General features: G+C 36.5%; 1 protein-coding gene across 1 annotated transcript in view; it reads right to left on the bottom strand.

The window, feature by feature from the left end:
• The window catches only part of LOC124541518 (protein slit), a 152,163-nt gene that overhangs the window by 21,738 nt on the left and 106,353 nt on the right, over nucleotides 1–24,072 (bottom strand). Inside the window, exons 6-22 of the mRNA XM_047119434.1 lie at nucleotides 19,769–19,912; nucleotides 18,968–19,129; nucleotides 18,259–18,329; nucleotides 17,159–17,303; nucleotides 14,854–14,997; nucleotides 14,656–14,727; nucleotides 14,497–14,568; nucleotides 13,286–13,357; nucleotides 12,420–12,583; nucleotides 11,220–11,376; nucleotides 10,808–10,899; nucleotides 9,497–9,623; nucleotides 8,467–8,538; nucleotides 7,124–7,284; nucleotides 3,538–3,667; nucleotides 2,595–2,772; nucleotides 1,385–1,494 (exon numbers count right to left, since the gene is read on the bottom strand). Of these exons, the coding sequence (XP_046975390.1) occupies nucleotides 1,385–1,494; nucleotides 2,595–2,772; nucleotides 3,538–3,667; nucleotides 7,124–7,284; nucleotides 8,467–8,538; nucleotides 9,497–9,623; nucleotides 10,808–10,899; nucleotides 11,220–11,376; nucleotides 12,420–12,583; nucleotides 13,286–13,357; nucleotides 14,497–14,568; nucleotides 14,656–14,727; nucleotides 14,854–14,997; nucleotides 17,159–17,303; nucleotides 18,259–18,329; nucleotides 18,968–19,129; nucleotides 19,769–19,912 (2,073 nt within the window). The remainder of the gene's footprint in view (nucleotides 1–1,384; nucleotides 1,495–2,594; nucleotides 2,773–3,537; nucleotides 3,668–7,123; nucleotides 7,285–8,466; nucleotides 8,539–9,496; nucleotides 9,624–10,807; nucleotides 10,900–11,219; nucleotides 11,377–12,419; nucleotides 12,584–13,285; nucleotides 13,358–14,496; nucleotides 14,569–14,655; nucleotides 14,728–14,853; nucleotides 14,998–17,158; nucleotides 17,304–18,258; nucleotides 18,330–18,967; nucleotides 19,130–19,768; nucleotides 19,913–24,072) is intronic.

Genomic DNA, 24,072 nt, shown 5'->3' with positions numbered 1-24,072 from the left:
TTGTTGTGTTTCGGTTTGAAGGGTGAGTGAGCCAGTGTAACTACAGGCACAAGGGACATACCATCTTAGTTCCCCAGGTTGGTGGCACATTGACGATGTAAGGAATAGTTAATATTTCTTACAGCATCATTGTCTATGGGTGATGGTGACCACTTACCATCAGGTGGCCCATATGCTCGTCCACCAACCGATAAAATAAAAAAAAAAGTAAGCTTATTTTCAAAATTCAGAAAATAACCATAGGCTGACTAGGTTAACCTCCTCAAAAACAAACAACAACAACAGCCAGTAAATTTCCCACTGCTGGGCTAAGGCCTCCTCTCTCTTTTGGAGAAGGAGAAGATTTGGAACATATTCCACCACGCTGTTCCAATGCGGGTTGGTAAATGTAACACGTGACACTGGCGTCAACAGTGTGCTGCCTTTTATGGTTATGGACCATGTCTCGTATGTGGAGAACCTTATTCTGATAACCTGATACGCCTCATTTTTCATTCATTCAATCAATATGGTTTGATTGAATTAATGAAAAATGACAGGAGAATATTGAATGATGTGCATTAATGTTACATTAAAGATGGTAATCATTCTCATAGCACTTGAATAAGATTTTAAATAAATAAAAAGGATACAACATCACATACACTACTCTGATCCCAATGTAAGTAGCTAACGCACTTGTGTTGTGGAAAATCAGAAGTAACGATACCACAAACCAATGATAATAATCATTAATTGTTGACATTTCCAAAAGTCGAACTAAACGGTTTGACAGCTCGTTTTTTGGTAAGAGTCGCTAAGATTTGGAACGACCTGCCTGCGTCTATTTGTCCTGATAAGTTCAACTCCGGAGCCTTTAAGAGTAGAGTGAACAGGTTTCTTTTGGATGGGCGTGTACCACCTACGTCTTCATCCACACTTTTCATCAGGTGAGATGGAAGACAAAACGCCTATTCCATATAAAAATGTAAGAAAAAAAATCCACATCGACTCGGCCGGACGAACCCGGGACCTCGGAGTGGCATACCCATGAAAATTGGTACACACTCGAACACATAAGTCGTCTAATGTTGTCTTAAATTTTCGCGATTATTACACATTTAAATAAAACTAGTTATAACGGATTTGAATCGCGTATATTGCGTGCAACCGGAACGTTACTCAAGATACCAATTGAGAAATCGTGGGCGTTAGTTGTAAATAATATTTCTTTTGTACTTCAAATAGACAAATGTCACCTTAGTCTACCCGTGACCACGGACGCTGTAAAGTGCTCGAAACGTCGGGATGTCAAAAATGATTAATATACGCGATTCAAATCCGTTATAACTAGTTTTATTTAAACATAAATCGTCGTTTAGACTAAGAATAACTTATTACTTACACGTGGGATATTGATTCCAGGTCTCTGAAGACTCCATCCGCCAGCATGGAGATATTATTGCCGTGAAGAGAGAGAACGCGTAGCTGTGTCAGTCCTTTTAGCGCGTCGCGCTGAAATATTTACATAATTAAATTAAATACCTTGCTATATATATGTATAAGTTTATATATTACGTCCAAAACAAATTGAAAGTGACTTCATCATAAGCCCGGCCAATTAGGAGCGTTTTGTATCACGTGACAAACATTTGAAAAAAATCATTTTTATTTATTGTTTTTGAATAAATTAAGTATTATTTTCAAGTTTCCATAGTAAATAATCATTTTTAAACTCATAATATACACTGATTACAATAATTCACAATTTATTTTTCGCATTGTCAAATATCCTATTGTCAGCGCATATTATGAAACAAAGTCCCCTTGCCGCATCTGTCTGTATGTTTGCGATAAACTCCTAAACTACTGAACCGATTTTTATGCGGTTTTCAGTAATGGACAGAGGTATTCATAACGAAGGTTTAGGTATATAATTTACTAAGGTTTTGTGTAAATAAGTTGAAGTACAATGACAAAAATAACTCATGTCCTCCTATGCAAAGCCGGGACCGAAACAAGAAAACAAAAACCTTAATAAATGATGTACCTAAACCTTTCTAATGAATCCCTTTTCTTATTAATCAAAACCGCATGAAAATCTGTTCAGTGGTTTTGGATTTTATCGCAATATACAGACAGACGAGGCTGGTTTGTATTATAATATGCAGTGGTAGGTTTTCTTTGCGTTATTATATTAATATACATAAAATATAAATAATATACTAAGTTTAAATAGTTCAACTTAATACATTGTAACTTCCAAGCAGGATATGTTAATTTAAATAATTGTATTTAACTAACTTGATTTTGTATTTTTTAAATGTTGAAAAAGAGTAACTACTGAGCTTCTTGCCGGTTCTTCTCGGTAGAATCTACTTTCCGAACCGGTGGTAGCTTCACTTAATTGTTAAATGACGATTCAAAAGTGCTTGTAAATGCCTACTTAAATAAAGTTTATTTTGATTATGATTATGTTTATAATTATGATTGTGATTGATTTCGATTTCGATTTTGATAAGTTTAAGTTATCACTTCTACCAGCGTCCCGAGAATCACATTTATTTAATTCTACTGATTTCAGAAAATATTATCCAATAATTTTGTCAAGTTACCTGCACACATCTGAGCCGGTTGTAGCTGACTATCAGAGTGGACAGCTTGGTGAGACCTTCGAAGGTGTTGTTGGAGAGGACGCTGATCTTGTTGTTTGACAGGTCCAGCCGAGTCAGCTGAGTCAGGTGGCGGATTTGATCAGACGATATGCTCGTTATTTCGTTGGACTCCAAATACCTGGAATTTACACGTGCCTGTAGTTACACTGGCTCACTCATCCCTTAATCCGTTAAACTATACTATAGTAGAACACAACTTAGATGTAGCATCGGCAAAATTCGTAAAACCGATCACATCCGAATTGAGTACGCTATCCCAAATTATCAATATTTATTTCTCATGCGAATATGATCTTTACACAAACGTAATAACTTGTAATATCTATGAATTGATATTCGTCAGTTTGACGCGTCGATTTACACGCACTCGCTGTCTCGGGACGAACTGACGCGGGAATCTATAGCGACGAATAGCGTCGAGTGGCGCGATAGGGAGCTGTTTCTGTTGTTTGTGTGAATCGGCAGTAATCGGTTTTATTGAATGGCGAATTCAATAAATTGCTTTGCTACATCTAAGTTGTGTCGTACTGTACCTGTTTTTGTTTGGTTCAAGTGCAATTGGGAGCTTTTGATGTCAGCTCGTAGTCAGTATTACTGGTCTTTTTATACAATTGGTTGGCGGACGAGCATATGGGCTACCTAATGGTATGTGGTCACAACCACCCATAGACAATGACGCTGTTAGATACATTAACCATTGCTTACATCATCAATTCCCCACCAACCCTGGGAACTAAGATGCTATGTCCCTTGTGCATGTAGTTACTAACTCACCCTTCAAACCGGAACACAACAATACCAAGTACTGTTGTTTGGCGGTAGAATATCTGGTCTATATTTGTGTAAAGGGGATAAGCTAAGTATAGATTGGAGCGGCACTCACAGCTCGGTGGTGTGTGGCGGCAGGCGTGGTGGTAGCGCGGCGAGGCGTGCGCGTGCGCAGCGCACCACCGTGCCCGCGCATGCGCAGCCCGTTGGACAGTACTCCGCCGGCAGGCAGCCTGAGTCCTCCGCTGCGAGAGTTATTATATCGAATGTTAAGTATATATCCACTGTTGGGATAGAACGGAGTGGGAAACGTAGCCCTGGCCCAGCATACGTATAAAGATTGTTAGTTTAAGTCTAATAGAATTTGTGAATGTATCAGTCTGGACTAGCTGGTTCTCAGTTGTTGTCCATTGTTGACTTAGAAAGAAAGAAATGTTTATTAGTACACGAGACCAATGATGTTCTAGTAAACAGATATGTCATTAACGCGCAAAAAGTGAAGACTAGAAAACGTCCTAATTGAGAAGTTTGCCTTTAGTCGTTATCATCATAATTATGCCAGTAATACGTTATAATACATTATAATTATGTAGTAATACGTTTTGCGTAATTAAAACATCTAGTTGTCCCTTTTACTTATTGTTTTTTAATCAAGCTATCCTTTTTACTAAACAACACGGGGACCGTTTATTCGAAATGTAAAATAAACGGTCCCCGGCGCGGCAAACTTTTTTCTGTTGTTTAGTATGGGTATAACATATCTGTTTATTAGAATATCATTGCACGAGACACAATAAAAACAATAAAAAAGTATTTAAAAAAAAACGTAACGTAATTATACCTACTGACTAACTTGCAAATATCATCATCCTCCTGCCCTTTTCCCAATTTTATTCGGGGTCGGCGCAGCATGTCTTCTCCTTCCATACATCTCTGTCAAACTCAAACTCAAATTCCTTTATTCAATATAAAAGCATTACACTTACTTATTGATTGTCAAATAAACACTACCACCGGTTCGGAAAAAGGAACACCCTGACCTGAGAAGAACCGGCGAAAGAAACTCAGCGGGTCTTTTTTTTCTGTTATTTTTTTTTTGTCAAATTTATAAGGTATATGATTAGAAATAGCCAGGAGGCGATCGTTTCATTCCCAAGGTGTGCTATCAAACATAAACTCGCTAATTGTATAGTAACCTTTTGCACACAAGCGTTCCTTAACAATTTTTTTAAATTTGGCAATAGAAGCATTTTGAACGCTTTCTGGGATCCTGTTGTAGAAGCGTATACATTGCCCCACAAAAGAGTTACTGACTCTATGCAGTCGAGTAACAGGAGTAACAAGATTGTGTTTGTTCCTTGTACCAATGTTATGAGAATCACATTTTCTCATAAAAACATTAATATTTTTCCGTACATACAAAACATTACAAAATATGTATTGAGAAGCAACAGTCAATATCTTAATTTCTTTAAATCTATGCCTTAATGATTCCTTGGCTCCTAGGTTATAGATTGCGCGAATAGCCCTCTTCTGCAGCACAAATATAGTTTGGATAGCGGCTGCGTTACCCCAAAGCATAATACCGTAGGACATTATACTATGAAAGTAACTAAAATATACTAGTCGAGCCGTATCAACATCAGTAAGTAATCTAATTTTTTTGACAGCAAATGCCGCAGAACTCAGTCTACCCGCCAATCCGTTTATGTGGGGGAGCCACTGTAACTTGACATCAAGAGTAAGGCCAAGAAATTCAGTTGTTTCAACTGGATCCATCGATTCCCCATTGATAAGTACATCGGGTTTTACATTTTGCACATTTGGTGTGCTAAATTTTACAATTTTAGTTTTTATTATTCAATCTAAGATTATTTACGCTAAACCAATGTACTATATCGGACATAGCATTGTTTACATCGTCATACTGAACCTGTTTCCTATTAATTTTAAAAACCAAAGAGGTATCATCAGCAAACAATACTATATCATGTTTGTTCCCAACAAGAAAGGGCAAGTCATTTATGTATATGAGGAATAGAAAAGGTCCAAGAATTGATCCTTGTGGGACCCCCATACCAACTGAGACCCCAGGAGACCTTGTCCCTTTAACGTCAACCCTCTGAATTCTATTGTTAAGATAGGAAGTCAGAAGGTCGAGTGCACATTCTCTAATTCCGTAGTGATATAGTTTCCTGACCAGAGTTTCATGCTGAACACAATCAAAGGCTTTGGATAAGTCGCAGAAAATCCCCAAGGCATCCTGCGACCCCTCCCAGGCCTCATAGATATTTTTTATAAGTTCGATACCTGCGTCGGTAGTGAGCGACCCCTCATGAATCCAAATTGTTTTCTGTGAAGCAGATTGTGTCTATTGAAATATGCTAATAATTGATTTAAAATAATTTTTTCAAATATTTTGCTGAGGGTAGGTAATATTGAGATAGGCCTATAGTTATTAGGATCTGAAGTGCTACCAGATTTAAATATTGGAATGACTTTACTATGTTTCATCAGGTCAGGAAATATACCACGCTGAACACAATCATTGAATATTATTGCAAGATAAGGTGCAATCACATCAATAATTGAGTTTATCACCTTTACAGAAATACCCCATAGATCAGCAGTTTTCTTAATGTCTAATGATTTAAATGCACAAATTATGATATTGGTGTTTACAGGGGTAAAATTAAATTTTGATTTGCATTCTCGTACATTTTCTTTCATCAATGATTCGGCAACAGCTGGAGAAGAAATAAGTAACCTAGTTGTAGAAACTGGTATGTCAGCAAAAAATTGTTCAAAAACTGAAGCAACTTCCCGTTCACTATTTATGACTTTATTATTATAATTTAAGTTTAATTCGGAGCTCCGATTACCACTTCTACCAGTTTCACAATTTATAACTTTCCAGGTCATTTTTATTTTGTTATGTGCATTCTTAATTCTATTTTTTATAGTTAAAGACTTAGCCAGAAAGCACACTTCACTGTCAGACGTCATCTCACAAGTAACATTCTTTCTAACCATATCGTCTTTCATACTGTCCATCCATCGTTTTCTTGGTCGTCCTCTACCTCTATATCCATCCACATCCATGCTCAAGGCCTTCCTCACAATATGTCCCTCATTCCTCCGCATAACATTATAAAGTCGGCCGCCTGCCTGACACTAACCCTCCTTGGGAATGCTATTGTGGTGGTTTACCCCCCACCGTACGGGTGGCCCAAAGTGCAGGTGATATGCACTGGGCCCTAATATAAACCCTTAGTCGCCTCTTACGACACCCACGGGTAGAGTTGGGAAGGTCCTATTCTAGTCCGGGACCACACGGATATGACTAACTTACAAACAAAACAATGATAATAATAATAATAAATAATAAATATAAATATTTTAAATATGAGACAACATCACATACATTACTCTGATCCCAATGTAAGTAGGTAGCTGATGCACTTGTGTTATGGAAATCAGAAGTAACGACGGTACCACAAACACCCAGACCCAAGACAACATAGAAAACTAATGGTAATCTACATCGACTCGGCCGGAAATCGAACCCGGGACCTCAGAGTGGCGTACCCATGAAAACCGGTGTACACACCACTCGACCACGGAGGTCGACTTTTTTCGAATTAACCTGTCCTAAAAGGTGTACCATTCAGCTTCCAAGTTGGGTTCCAAGAACAACTTACGTGTGCACTTGAAGTCAGCCAGCTCCAAGTGTTGCAGCTCAGCGCCGCGCAGGGGCGGGGGGTGCGCGCACGTGGCGCCGGTCGCCAGGCGCCGCGCGCGCAACCACCCGCTCACCCACGATATGTGGCACGTGCAGTGTAGCGGGTTACCGCTCAATGACCTGCACGAGGGTTATTAATTAGCTACTTATAACTAAATAACCAACTCATAAATATGGAGGCTTTACCACTTTTGAATTAATTACACTTAATAATTTATAGCATAAGTATTATTTATATACCCTTTACAATATAGCATATGATTCATAGTGGTAGCGTCACTTAATTGTAAAATGACGATTCAAAAGTACTTATAAAAGCCTACTTGAATAAAGTTTATTTTGATTTTGATTTTTGATTCAATTTTTAATGTCTGTTTGTCTGTGTTTTGCTGATTATAAAAAAAAGAAAGTAAGAAATGTTTATTAGGACACAGTACACAGTTTAACTACTCACTAAGTTAATAAAAAAAACAACACAATGATACTTAACGTGTCCTAAAGGTGTACCATTCAGCTTCCAAGTTGGGTTCCAAGAACCCAACGCTGATTTTCAATGGTACCTTGTGTGGTAGAGTATCTAATGAGTTGGTGACACCTATCCATAGGTGCCTGTACAAAGTCCTACCACCAAGTTTGAGCTATCAGTAGGTAACCGTTGTAAAATAATCGGTACCAATTTTTTTTAGTTGATCCAAATCTGTCTAGCCGTTTTTACGTGACTATCATAATCAAAAATTCAAATCAAAAATATAATTTATTCAAGTATACTTTTACGAGCACTTTTGAATCGTCATTTAACAACTATATTAAGTGAAGCTACCACCGTTTCGGAATGTAGATTCTATGGAGAAGAACCGGCAAGAATATCAGTTGTTGCTCTTTTTCAACATTTAAAAATACAGTCATGTTATTAAATTACAATTATATGTGCCTGTAATATATCTTGACTGGAAGGTAACAAGCATTAATTCCACGATTTTTCATCTTCTGTATAAATCTTATATTGAATAATATGCCTCCTTTAAAGAATTATTTTTTTTTACAAATGATTTGTATTTACGAAACGGCAAAGTTGAAAATATTTGTGGATTTTTATAAAGTAAGTGTTTTAGTGAATACCCCGAACGTAAATGCATTTATTAAAACATTCATATGACCTATATTATTTCAAAAATACATAACGATAGCGCGATTTAATCTACTACTAATGCCCTCTAGTTTAATATATAACAATTAAAATATTCTTAATAAACTAAGTTATTACACTATCAAGCTTAAGCTGGTGAATTGGTTTATACTTACAGAGTCGATAAAGAGTTGAGGTGATCGAATGACCCCGGTGTTATGCACGTTATTTTATTATCTGTGAGGGATCTGTGAAAAAAAAAAACAATAATTAACAAGTATTACGGCAAATAATAGCTGAGATGGCCCAGTGGTTTGAACGCGTGCATCTTAACCGATGATTGCGGGTTCAAACCTAGGCAAGCACCGCTATATATATGTGTTTGTGTTTATAATTCATCTCGTGCTCGGCGGTGTGGAAAACATCGCGAGGAAACCGGCATGTGTCTAATTTCATCGAAATTCTGCCACATGTGCGTTCTACCAACCCACATTGGAACAGCGTGGTGGAATATGTTCCATACCCTCTCCTTAACGGAAGAGGAGGCCTTATCTCAGCAATGGGAAATGTACAGGCTGTTACTTTACTTTACTTTTTTTCTTTTAAGGCAGATAAACTATCTATAACTATAATTAGAAGCGTCAATACCGAAATGGTCTACGAGTCACAGGCGCTTACCCCTTGGAATAGTATCATCCCCTTGTGGTAACAAGTTTTAAGCTTAATTAGGAGGGCGTCTTTTGCTAACAAGCTTAATTAGAGGGCAAATATTATTTCATATTAATATTATAAAAGTAGCAACAGAGCCGAGATAGTCCAGTGGTCAGAACGTGTGCATTATAACCGATGATTGTGAGTTCAAACCCAAGCAGCATTGTGTTAAGATCACATATTTAGATAAGAAATAAATATTGATAATTTGGTATGGCGTACTCAATTCGGATGTGATCGGTTTTACGAATTTTGCCGATGATACATCTAAGTTGTGTCGTACTATAAGTCGAAGACTGCCTGTAGTTTTAAACAATACAAAGACTAAATCCCCGTGAAAAGCCGATCTAGAAAAATGTAGATATCAGGTATGCCCAACTAGATTCCATATTCGTCTTCCTCTACAAAACATCGTTGAATAGGGTGATTTTTAATTAGGTCGGTTAATAAATTTCGAATGTATAATATGAGTTTATAAATAAGTATTGAACTCACAGAACGCTAAGGCTGTGCAATCCGAAGAACATTTTGTCTGTAACCGTATGGAGCAGGTTTCCATCGAGTAATAGTTCCTGTATTGACGCGGCGCCGTCGAACGCGTTGTCTTCTACAATTGTTATACCTGAAAAATAAATTTATAGCGTATAATACTATGTAATACTTACCTAATTCTGGTTTTTTATGGTATAGGTTGGATGACGAGCATATTGGCCACCTGATGGTAATGTCAACATCGCCCATAGACAATGACGCTGTAAGAAATAGGTTATATTTCTTACAGCGTCATTGTCTATGGGCGATCGTCAATGTGCCACCAGCCTTGGGAACTAAGATGCTATGTCCCTTGTGCCTGTAGTTACATTAGCTCACTCACCATTCAAACCGGAACACAACAATATTGAGTATTGTTATTTGACGGTAGAATAACTGATGAGTGCGTATTACCTACCCAGACGGGCTTGCACAAAGCCCCACCTGAATAATGATTATAAACACAGCAATATTTTACCCAGTGCAAGCCCTACCACTAAAAAACAGCACTCTTTGTTCCAGTTTGAAATGTGACTAAGTTATTGTAGCTATAGTTCGTCGTAACTATACATAACATCTTAGTTCCCAAGGTTGGTGGCGCATTTGCGGTGCGATATTGTCTATGGGCGGTGATTACATACCATCAGGTGACTCATTTGTTAGCCCACTTTTATTGTAAAAAAGCCTCGGATCAAGAGATATGACACTAAAATACACAAACATACATGGATTTTGATTATTATGCATATACTTCAAAGGTCGATACAGTTTGAGTAAAAGTTACATAATAAACATTTCCTTGAAATAAAACTAGTTATAACGGATTTGAATCGCGTATATTAATTATTTTTGACATCCCGACGTTTCGAGCACTTTACAGCGTTCGTGGTCACGGGTAGATAATTAATATACGCGATTCAAATCCGTTAAAACCAGTTTTATCAACCGACTTCAAAAAGGAGGAGGTTATCAATTCGTCTGTACTTTTTTTTTTTTTTTTTTATGTTAGTTACCTCATAACTTTTTACTGGGTGGACCGATTTTGATAAATTTTTTTTTGTTTGAAAGGTAGTCCTTCCCGTGGGGTCCCATTTTTTTTTATTTTTTTCCGATGATGGTATCCGTATGAAAACGACATAAGTCTTAAATTTGCATTATGTATATGCGCGACAAATAGGTGAATAACTCAAAATCACGTTAACCAATTTTGATGATTCTTTTTTTTCAATGTGTAATAATCGCGAAAATTGAAGACGACATTAAACATTTCCTTACCATTATTACGGAAGTCCAACTTCGTGAGGTCAGGCAGCCTTCCGAAGAGTCCGTCCGACTTGATCTGACCCAGGTTATTATCGGGCATGATGCTGGAAACGAGTTTTTTTTTATTGAACAACATCACATACATTACTCTGATCCCAATGTAAGTAGTTAAAGCACTCGTGTTTTGGAAAACACAAACACTCAGACCCGACCCGCGTCCCCAGAGTGGCGTACCTATGAAAACCGGCGTACACACCACTCGACCACAGAGCTCGTCGAATTTATAATTTGTATAGTTGTATACCCTTTATGATTTTTATTATTTTTACTATTTTACTCTTATAGACCATATTGTGTTACAATAATGAAATTTAGAATTGATCCTTCGAGCCGGATTTACGAATACTTGTATCAGTGGACTTACAGAGCGTGTGTAGTGAGCGGCAGGTCTCGTGGTAGGTCGCTGAGTGCGGCGCGTGCGCAGGCCACCCGCACCCCGCGTCCCTGCGCGGCCCGCGAGCACGCACACACCTCCGGGCACGGCGGCTCGTCTCCACAGCTCTCTGCGGTCTCCTCGCCCGCTTGACAGACATATATTCATTTAAAATGATTGTGGATTGAAGGCTTACATGGATTATGTGTGAGTGTCATTATTTACAGAAAAGCTCAGTAGTCTCTGGAATATCAGAATCTGTATATAATAAGATACCGGAAAATATAATCAATGTACCACTCTCAAAATTTAAAAAGATTATTAAGACTAAATTAATAAAAAAAATCATATTATTCATTAAAAGAGTACTTTTTAGAAAGAAACCCCTGTAGTTAGGCTCGGGTTCCATCATAGGACACTAATTACTGTAAATTGCACATTTACAACAACATTGTAAATATGTTTATTTAAAAAGAGCAACTATGCGAGTTTCTTGCCGTTTCTTCTCGCTAGAAGCTGCTCTCCGAAATTAAATAAATCGTTGACGATTCAAAAACGCTTCATTGTGAAGTTTACTTGAAAAAAAAAAATTGATTTGATTTGACTGTAGTCATATAGTCTCATTACTAAGTTTTAGAGGATGTTAACAATTTAAAACTTACTGACTTCCAAACTGTAACTCTAACTTCGTTTAATAATTTGATCAAACGTTTGTATATTAAACCGAAATGGCCCAGTGGTTAGAACGCGTGCATCTTAGCGATGATTGCAGGTTCCAACCCAGTCGAGCACCACTGAATAGTCATGTGCCTAATTTGTGTTTTTAATTCATCTCGTGCTCAGTGGAAAACATCGTCAGGAAATTGCATGTGAATGTTATAGAAACTCTGCCACATGTGTATTCCACCAACCAGTGGAACAGTGGAATATGTTGCAAACCTGCTCCTTAAAGGGAGAGGAGGCATTAGTCCAATAGTGAGAAATTTACAGGCTGTTTTTGTTGTTGTAGTATTATTTGTCGTTTAGTTATTTTTGTTCTTAACTATGTAGATTTGATTGATACGTGGTTTATCTTAACTTAATGTACTGTATCTTAACTTGGCTGGATAAGGATTGTTGATGGTATCGATAATATGTATGACAAAAAGCGTTCCTTTATTGCTTTGTATGGATTATAGGGTTTATTCTCACGTTTGCATTTGAAGTTTTCTTCGCGAAGAGCGTCAATGCGCTTTCTGTTCATGCGCTTTGGTGTATCGCACTTGGCTCCTGATGTTTCGATCGGGTTCTTGCGCAGGTACGCGGCGAGCCATCGCAGAGAGCAATCGCAGGCGAAGGGATTCCGACCCAAATGACTGTGGGATAGAGTTGAAATTTGTTTAAACGAATACACAAACCATAAAAGAAATTTTGTAAATAGACATGGACATTGGCGCTATAGGAAACAACCATTTCTAACATCATTAAACCTAAAGCTCCAACCCTTCAACCCAAAAAGTAATACTAAGTACTGTTGTAGGTAGAACATATGATAAGACAGTCCTATGCAAAGCCTTACCAAGTAATCTATGGGTGGGAGTAAACATTTATAATAACTAGTATTTATATAAAAAAAAATTGTGTCTGTGCTAAATTTTTTTACATAAGATTTTATAATTTAATTTATGGTATAGGTTGGCGGACGGGCATATGGGCCACCTGATGGTAAGCGGTCACCATAACCCATAGACAATGACGCTGTAAGAAATATTAACGATTGTTTGCATCGTCAATGCGCCACCAACCTTGGGAACTAAGATGTTATGTCCTTTGTGCCTGTGTGGCTCACTCAGTCTTCAAACCGGAACACAACAATACTGAGTAATGTTATTTGGCGGTAGAATAACTGATGAGTGGGTGATACCTAACCAGACGGGCTTGCACAAAGCCCCACCACCAAGTAAAATCTACTCTTCATGCAATAAATAATAATATGTTATTACTGATGACCTGTAATAATATTGGCTGTTACATCGTTACAAGGATGATCGTGTTATGATGGTATTTATGATACTTACAGAGTCTGAATGCCGGATAACGAATCGAAAGTGCCGTTGGGTATCGATCTTATATTGTTGTCGTATAGAGATCTGAAAATAATAATAATAAATATTAGACAACATCACATACATTACTCTGATCCCAAAGTAAGTAGCTAAAGTACTTGTGTTATGGAAATCAGAAGTAACGATACCACAAACACCCGGACCCAAGACGATATAGAAAACTAATGAAGTTTTTCCACAACCTCGGAGTAGAAAAACATGTAAACCACACACACTCGACCACGGAGGTCGTCGAAAGAGTTTGAGATACATATGGCCTTAACCGACGTTTACCGAAATTCTATCAAGTAACAATGTGTCACGTGTTCCTTGTCAGTTTATCGTTCAGCTAAATAATGTTAGGCACCTGTTTATTTCAGCATTGGAAGTGGTATAACTTCGAAAGATTCTAATAATAGACATTTCTAGAACATTTGAGATAAGATAGGTCTTTTTCCCGTTTTAGGATATTTGATTACTTATTCTTGCCTTTTCGATTGTAGTCGCAATCATTGTTTCAACGTTAAGACCACCTTAATATACCCTTTTTTTAAAGAATTCGAGTAACGCCCCAAAGTGATTAAGGAATCACTAATATTCCTATTTACCTCTCCTTTTAAGCTGTGTTAGAAATGGGGACGGCAATAGCCGAACGTTCAGGTGTCTTCGGAAAATTCGACTGAAAATTCGTCTAAAAACAATTCGTCGAAAACAATTCGTCTAAAGACTTCCAAGGAAGGAGGAATTGTTTTTAGATGAATTGCTTTTGTCGAATTGTTTTAGACGAATCGTATAAGATGTATTTTCCGCAACATGAAGTCAGGATCGATTCTGGGATTTTTTTTAAAGCTTTGTGGACTGTAAACCATTTACCTTACATTATTGACCCTTTACATCTTCCAAAGCTTTATAATGGTTTTTTTATATGGTGTGCAATGTGTGTGTATGTGTTTATGCTTGTGATAGATATCGGGTTTCAGTCAACCATTCATAGAAAAATCTTTTGTTTCGTAAAACATGTGTAGCCTATGTCAGATCTTTCTTCAGTCTTGAATATTTGTCGAGCCTCTGAACGATGACAGTATGATTGAGAGTTAACAAACGGAAGGAAACTTCAAAATTTAGATATGAGCTTATGGCCTTATTTTTATTATAGCAGGAAATGTATTTAAAGTGTCACTTACAATAATTTCAGACTCTGTAGATCCCTGAAGGTATCTTTACGAACACAGCTGATTTCGTTGGAGTTCAACAATCTGTAAAAATAAAACAAAAGTTTGTAGATAAAAAATGGCTGGTAAAATTATAAAAATTGCTTTATTAAAAAATTAAAAAATACTTACAATAGTTGCAAAGAAGTTAATCCATGAAATATACCCGAAGGTAAGTCCTTTATTTTGTTCCCATAAAGCACTCTGTAATAAATAATTTTGGTTTATTATTCGAATTTTACAAATATTTGAATGTTTAAATTTTGAATTTTGAATGTGTCAGAATATAATTGGATATACATATATATTTTTTAAACTTGCAACACTTACAGAGACGTCAAATGTGTCAAGCCATTGAACGCGTCAGCTGCCAGTTTGACAATTTTGTTATTTGACAGATCAATTCGCGCCACTCGCTTGACAGATGAGAAAGCGCCCGCTCCCACCTCCGTGATCTCGTTCTGTTCTAGGCGACTAGAGTAATAAAAACAAGTTATACAATAACAACTTAATAATCTGTATTAGGAGACTTTACTCATCAACAATTTTTTAAACTTATTCACACAGATTATAAAATAAGAGACTGAAACGTCAAAAGCGCTGTCACTTTAATTAATTATTGTTTTTGATTATTTATGTTAGTATTATACTTTATTATATATGTATATAGTTTAGAATACTAACAACTATTTTTAATTTACCCTATTATTAACTCTTAATATTTGTGTTGTCCTAGGTTAAGGATTAACAAGGAAATGACTACTATACTTGGCTTTAAAATTTAATTGAGTTTAATATCTCAACCGTAGCGATCAATCTAATTCGTGTCTTCTCCATCCTACGTGACATTAACGAAATAATCTGTGCCCTGTCACAACTAAAATCCATTAAACTAAGAATTAAATAGAATTGATAATTTATATGTTTTGTTTAGATAGATGTCTAATGCGTCGCGACTAATCTCAATGGATAATAGTCAACTACACAGCACTCTATAAATAATGCACACCTTTCAACTCTCCTAGTCTCGGGAGTAAGGATTTTCCTGTTAATTTTTTTAATAACTTTTTGTCGACTTGGATTTTGAATTTAGAACGTCCGAATCTGCTGCATCAAGTAACACATTGCATATGTCACCGTAAGATTTAAAAATTCGTTAGATTACAATCTGATGAACGGTGAAATATAATTGCAATTAAACGCATTATTTTTCACTATATTGTAATCTATCGAAGTTAAAGTGTTAGATTACAATCTGTCCCGCGTCAAATTGTCAACTGTCGAAAGCTCCTGATTGGCCGGTCTTATTGTAAGAGCGACCAATCACATTTCACCGTTATTGTTCGGTAGTTTACATTCTATCGAAGTAAATTTCAGTTAAATTATAAATTCTAACCTAACCTAAACGAATTATTATGAACTATCGAAATTGTTTGTATTTTAGTATAGATTATAGTTTAGGTGTTTCAATTTGACGGTGAAATAATATGGCGGATTCCAGGGTGGCGGGGGACACATAACGTTCAACCAATCAGCGCACGACATGCACCAGTTCTACGGTAATACACAATCGTTCGTTTAATTGCATTCATATTTCACAGTTAACAATATTTCGACAGGTTACAATCTTACGGTTACGGTGACATATACAATACTTTTGCAATGTGTGTGTATTTGCGTTTGTGTGTAAACACGTTTCGAACTACTCATTAAAGTAAATTAACGACCTCACTAGTGACTTTTCCTACTTCCTTGAACGGTTATGAACTGTAATATACGCTTTCATTGTTATTAAAACATAACAATGTTGAAACATTAATTCAATACTAGATTTAATTTGAAGATTAAAATATATGTGAATTGAGTATTGTATTACATAGAGAATGGGTATATTGAATGAACCATTAGATGGTATTTAATCACAATCATAGTTATTGAAGCTGTAAGAAACAATAATAATTCTTTATCAATTATATTATGGTATAATTTATAATTTACAGGAAATTTTTGACCGATTTCGATGTTACATTCTTTACCAATGCCCTATCAATCTTGGGAAGTAATTTTTTATTTTTTTTTTATGACAAAGGTGACAACGAGCAGAAGGCTCACCTGATGGAAACTGATGATCACTGATACTAAATATACTACAGAATTTGTTTATTTACAAAATCACATTGCCAACTTCTAAAATGATCAGTGTTTCTTTACTATATTGTTCATGTATTATATACACAAACCTTTAAAAACAAAAATTAATTTTTAAAGATTTGAGCGTACAAAGAGACATAGGGATAGAAAAAGCGACTTTGTTTTAAACTATGTAAAGAAGAACAGTATTTAAAATAAGTCTACGTTGTACATTATATTCCAGGTAGCAATCATGACCTAATGGCAGAGATAAACAAGCAGCAACAATTATGAGCTGATTATAGCAGGTTCAAACCCAATAGCCGCTGAATTTTGTGATTCGTGGTGGATGGTGGAAGACATCACGAGGAAACTAGGTACATCATCAACCTGCATTGGAACATTGGTAGAACGATGTGGAGTTAGCTTTAGAGCTTCAAAGGCAGGTGGTGTGGTCTGATTAGATACTTTAATTTGATATCTAGGTGGTAGATGTGGTACTCACATTTCGGTAGCCCTATGAGGTATGGTAGACGGTAGTTCTGTCAGCAGTTTCTCCCGGCAGTCGACGGTGCCGTCTGGGGAACAGCGACACGGCGGTGGGCAGCGTGGTTCCGCCGAACATTCCGCTATTATTGATGTGGTCGGACCTTGGGAAGAAAGAAAAAATTCAAAACTGGCTCACTCACACTCTCACACACACTCACATAGTTACTCTTTTCAAATAAATAGATTTATAATGCTGTTCTTAGAGTGTCCTGTGATGGAACCCGAGCCTAACTCTAGGCGTTTTTCTTTCTAAGTTACTTACTGGCTACCTAATAATGAAAAATAAGATTAATTTATTAATTAAAATAGTCTTAATATTTTATAAATTCTTCTTTAATAGTGTTATTATGACAATATCTTACAATAACAATATCTGACTCTAGTAACCGAAGGTTACTTAAGGGACTAGAATAGGGCGATATTGTAGTAATAATACTGGGCTGCGGTTCAATTGTGGACTCAAACTTTATCTAAAACAAATTTCATCGAAATATTTTCAGCAGTCGAGATGTGAAGTGATAACAGACAGATTTTCCCATATATAATATTAGTTTAGACTACAGATTCATTCAATCATGACACTCCCCTCCCCTCCTTATTAGTATGTGTGATGCTCGTGTTTATTATGTATGTAGTGTGAGTGAGATAACAAACTAAATGATTTTTTCATTACATAGATACATCATTCGTCATACGTCATTACATAGATTGGTGGAGCAAATGAGCTACATGATGGTAAGTGGTCACCACCCGTAGATAATGGCGCTGTATGAAACATTAACCATTCCTTACATCATTACGCCACCAACCTCGGGAACTAATATCTCTTGTGCCTGTAGTTACACTGGCTCAGCCTTCAAACCGGAACACAACAATTTAGTTATCTGTAGAATAGCGGATGAGTGGGTACCTACTTAGATGAGCATGCACAAAAGCTTTCCACCAAGTAATAAAGATAGCTCGCAGATAGTGAGATAGGTATCTATAGGATTGAGACAGCTATCTATAGTAGTCTAGTAGTATACAATGTTAGTTAGTATGAAGTATGAATAATACCGTTACAAGTAAGTTCATGAGCTTCCAACTCCGTGAGTAGTGCGCCCCTGAGGGTAGCTGGTGCCTGACATCTGGAATTATAGTTAAACATCTATTATGCATCGTTGAAACCGTGGATTTGCTCGATTGAAATTCAGATTCTGACAAAAATGAATAATATATAGTCTTAACAAATATTATCAAAATCGATTCAGTGGTTTATCCTTTAAAACGTTACAGGAAGAGTTACTTTCACATATACATATAATAAAATTGGAGTGTCTGTTTGTAATATTAAAATGGCCCATTTTTACTCAATGCATATGTATGTATATGCGGTACATATATCAAAATAACATTTTTACAATTTTTTCTATCTGTCTGTTTGTTCCGGCTAATCTCTGGAACGGCTGGACCGATTTTGATGGGACTCTCACTGGCAGATACGTGATATAATAAGGAGTAACTTAGGCTATTATAACATTTTTTTTTGTTAAATTCAAACGCGTACAAGGTCGCGGGCATAGCTAGATTATAATTAATATAATATTTATGATGAGATGGACTGATGAAAAAGATCACTCTATACTAGATATATCCTTGTAGACAGATATACATATATAGTATACTATGATATATGGAAGTCTTACTCTTGTCCAAGTTAACTCATACGCCAAATTTTTAAGGTTCAATAGAGACAGTATAGTTTAACTAGTCATATCGTCCTTACCTGGCTCCAACCCCAAGTATACCAGCGGCGCGTACCGACGCAGACAGACGAGCGACGCGACAGTCGCACACAATAGGATTGTCTGTCAGTCGCAACGTGTGCAGACGTGCGACTGACGCAGCTTCCAATGATAGGTAGGTAAGGTTATTGTTATTCAGTGTCCTGGAATCAAATTTTCATCGTATACTTGGTAACTCTTGGTCATCTTCGAAAATAGAGCTTTGGAAAATTCCACTGCTGGGCAGTTCTCTTCCTTTTAAAGAGGAGATTGCGAGAATTACTCAATGCTCTAATGCGTGGCAAATTCTTATCCACCAAGTAAGTTTTCTCAGGATGTTTTCCTTGAGGATAAGATGAATTATGAATAGAAATTAAGCACATCGATTCATTGGTGCTTTGCGCGGGTTTGAACTCTGAATCATCGGATATAATTCACGTCTTCAAGTGGACTATCGCGTTTTAGGGTATATATAGAACGTTAAATTACAGAAGAAACATATGTGTATATATTACGATTATAAGGAAATATATTGATTTGATGATTAGCTGAGATGAAACAGAACGCGTGTATTACACGTCTAGTGATCGGCGGTGAAGGAAAACATCGTGAGGAAACCTGCATGTGTCTAACTTCACAGAAATTTTGCCACATGTGTATTCCACCAACCGGCATTGGAAGAGCGTGATGGAATATGTTCCGGACCTTTTTCAAATTGGAAATGCCTTTGCCCAGCAGTGGGAAATTTAGAGGCTGCTGTTGTTCTGCAAAACTGTTATGTATATGTAATAGGGATTACTCACAGCACTTCCAAGCTCTTCAAGTGTTCCAGTGCCTTTTCGTCGATGCACTTCAGCTGGTTTCCATCCAGATGGAGACTCTTCAGAGCGGTCAGCCCTCGGAACGTGCGCTTGCTGATCGCTGTCAGCTCGTTACGACTTAGATCCCTGTAAAATTACACCACCAATAAACATAAGGACATTTTCATATTTTTAGAAGATGCATGTAAATTTGGCCCCATTTTAAAGATTGATTGGTTTTGGTTACAGCTTGTGGAATTGTTCTATTTTAAACTAGCTATTTCTATAATTACCTGCGGCTATTACTCGCATGTAAATTTTATGACCTGAAATTTCAAACCCTATTTAATCCCCTTAGGGTTAGAATTTCCAAAATTCCTCCCTTAGTGGGTGTCTACGCAATAAAAGATTTTTTAAGTTAAATAGTTTACTCTTGCCGTTGATGAGTCAGTCAGTCAAGACACGTTATTTTATATATATAGACTAGCGACCCGCCCCGGCTTTGCATGGATGCAATGCTGATTCTAAATGTACTAGTTATTTTCTTGTTTCTTTACTATATTGTCCATGTATTATATACAAAAACCTTCCTCTCGAATCACTCTATTTATTAAAAAAAACCGCATTAAAATCCGTTGCGTAATTTCAAAGATCTAAGCATACACACAGACAGCGGTTAGCGACTTCGTTTTATACTATGATTTCAAATCAAATCAAATAAAAATAAACTTTATTCAATTAGGTTTTTACAAGCACTTTTGAATCGTCATTTTACAATTAAGTGAAGCTACCACCGGTTAGGAAAGTAGATTCTACCAAAAAGATCCGGCAAGAAACTCAATATTTACTCTTTTTCAACATTTAAAAATACTAAGTCAAGTTAGTTAATATGCTGCTTGGAAGTCAACATGTATTAACTCCACGCTTTTTTATCATCTATAAAATTTTATATCGAATAATATGCCATTTTTACCAATGTATTTTTTATAAACGATATGAATTTACGAAACGGCAAAGTTAAAAATGTCTGCGGAATTTTATAATAAAAACGGACTTTAATTCATTTATCAACGTTAAATATATGATAGTTTAATCAGAGAAATATATGTTGTAATATATTTGAGTGTAATTTATAACAAAGAACAACATTGAACTACGTAGCGGCAACTTGGCAAGCTATCGTATAGCGCGTTAAAATTTAATGAACCGTACCGACGTTGATCTGAAATGGATACGTCTTGTCACATTACGGGGCGTTTAAGACCTCGTATGAAAACTACTATAACACTAATACGGGACTTATTAGACGTTATAGAGGCTGAAAGTTATGTGATCGAATTTTATTTCTTATGTGAGGTATGTAGTCAAAGATAAGAAAGATATTAAAGTAGGGATCATGAATACTGTTATCAATGTGCATCGTATAAATATATTTATTATTTTCTACATTACATCAAATAGACGTTATGGTCGTATGGTTTTATAATCGTCCAAACAGCTTGACGACCTCCGTGGTCGGGTGTGTACACCGGTTTTCATGGGTACGCTTCCCGAGGTCCCGGGTTCGTCCGGCCGAGTCGATGTAGATTATCATTCTATGGGTCTAGGTGTTTGTGGTATCGTTACTTCTGATTTTCCACAACACAAGTGCTTTAGCTACTTACATTGGTATGTGATGTATGTGATGTTGTCACATGTTTATATTTATTTATTTTAAAAGCAAATGGCACATCCATATTGCGTCTGTTGTGAAAGGGTAGTCAAAATTACAAGCTATCCGTATCGGCTGAATTATTTATTGTATTCTCGAATTGGGTGGCACACTGTGGGCCATGACTCCCGCGAGGGATAGAGTAGATATGTTTATTTCAATTGATTCAGCGTAATAGTTTAGAGGGTATGTTTATATTAATATCAGTATTATAAATGTGAAAGTAACTCTGTCTGTCTGTTTGTAGCTTTATCACGACCAAACCGCTGAACTGAATTTAATGAAATTTGTTACATTTTTTAATACGGAATAATTACCATGTTTTTTTATTTTTGTTTCGTGAACAAGACATTCGTAGATAATGTCGAAATATCGAGCTCGACCATACAGAAATAAAAAAAACATGGTAAATATCCCGTATTTAATAACTGTACTAATAAAAATGGCTAAGATAACCCAATGATTTCGGGTTCAAACCCAGGCAAGCACCACTTTATATATGTGCTTAATTTGTGTTTTTTTTTTAATTATAATTCATCTCGTGCTCGGTGGTGAAGGAAATCGTCGTGAGGAAACCTGCATGTGTCTAATTTCATTGAAATTCTCGCATTGGAACAGCGTGGTGGAATATGTTCCAAACCTTCTCCTCAAAGGGAGAGGAGGCCTTTAGCCCAGCAGTGGGAATTCACAGACTGTTGTTGTTGGATATCTGTTAAAGTGTTCGTTCGAATGATGTATTGTAATTGACAATTTTAATCTAGATTAAATGTACAAGATAACTAACACAATCGTCTGAATAAGGATCAATAATCACTACATAGAATAAAACAAAGTCGCTTTCTCTGTTCCTATATCCCTATGTATGCTTAAATCTTTAAAACTACGCAACGGATTTTAATGCGGTTTTTTTAATAGATAGAATCATTCGAGAGGAAGGTTTTTGTATACAATACATGGACAACATAGGAAAGAAACACTGATAATTTTAGAAGTTTGTAATGTGATGTCGTAAGTAAACAAATTCTGTTGTATATTTAATATCAGTATTGCACATTTATTAACAATAATTCTTGAAAATATTATATATGTAATACTATCTTTAGCGCGAGGCGAAAAAATTGCATGCCTTCAAACATCTCAAGCTAGTACCTAAGGATACTTGTGTCTTAGGCACACAGACAGACAGCAGATAGTAGCTCTGAAGCCCTAAGGCTACGCAATGATCCCTCAGGGAGAAATAGGTTAAGACGGGCCTCATTACGGAAGGGTAACACAGGGGGTAGGGCGAGAGTCGATAAAAAAAATCGTTTGATATTTTGAATGACTTTATTCTGTATTGTTTTGTTGAAGAAAAATATAAATAAACTAGCTGTCAATCGCGGCCTCGCTCATTATAGGGGTTTAATTGTTTTTTTTTATGGTATAGGTTGGCGGACGTGCATATGGGCCACTTGATTGTAAGTGGTCACCATCACCCATAGACAATGAAGCTGTAAGAAATATTAACTATTCCTTACATCGTCAATGTGCCACCAATCTTGGGAACTAAGATCTTATGTCCCTTGTGCCTGTAGTTACACTGACTCACCCTTCAAACCGGAACACAACACTGAGTACTGTTATTTGGCGGTAGAATAACTGATCAGTGGGTGGTACCTACCCAGACGGGCTTGCACAAAGCCCTACCACCAAATTGTCATGTGGTAGGCAAGAAAGTAGCCTATATCCTTGCTTGGAATTCGAATTTGCTTCGTACCGAATTTCATTAAACACGGTTCATTCGTTTGGTCGTGAAAGAGCTACAGACATACAGAGTTACTTTCACATATATTATATTAACTAGCAACCCGCCCCGGCTACATAAGACAAACAAAAAAAAAAAACCCGCTGAGTTTCTTTCGCCGGTTCTTCTCAGGTCAGGGTATTTTCTTTCCGAACCGGTGGTAGTGTTTCAATTGACCATCAATAAGAAAGTGTAATGCTTCTATGTTGAATAAAGATATTTGAGTTTTGAGTTTTGAGTTTTGGCTTCGCACTGGTACAATACTGATAATAAATGTACTACAAAAGATGTTACGACATCACATTAGAAACTTCTAACATGATCGATGTTTCTTTGCTATATTGTCCATGTGTTATATACAAAAAACTTCCTCTCGAGTCAATCTATTCACTTCACAGACAGAGTTACTTTCACATTTACAGTATTAGTATAGTTTACAAAATGGCAGGAGATAGCTTAAAGAAATCATTTATTGAATTATTCCATGCGGGTTGCTAATATTTATACAATATTCTCTAAAACCAGTTCTTTGGATAATATATCTTTATATATAATACAACACAATTACACTTATGTACATATAACGTTATTCTTTCAGGACGACTACAGATTATGTGATTATAAGATTTCCCAGTGATTAGAACGCATGCATCTTAACCGATGATTTCGGGTTCAAACCCGGCCAAGTACCGCTGAATATTTATGTGCTTAATTTGTGTTTAAAATTCATCTCGTGCTGGGCGGTGAAGGAAGACACCGTGAACAAACCTGCATGTGTCTAATTTCAACGAAATTCTGCCACATGTGTATCTA

Source organism: Vanessa cardui, chromosome 28 (assembly GCF_905220365.1).
Source record: "Vanessa cardui chromosome 28, ilVanCard2.1, whole genome shotgun sequence".
Lineage (NCBI taxonomy): Eukaryota > Metazoa > Arthropoda > Insecta > Lepidoptera > Nymphalidae > Vanessa > Vanessa cardui.
This window is presented reverse-complemented; position numbering and strand designations above follow the sequence as displayed.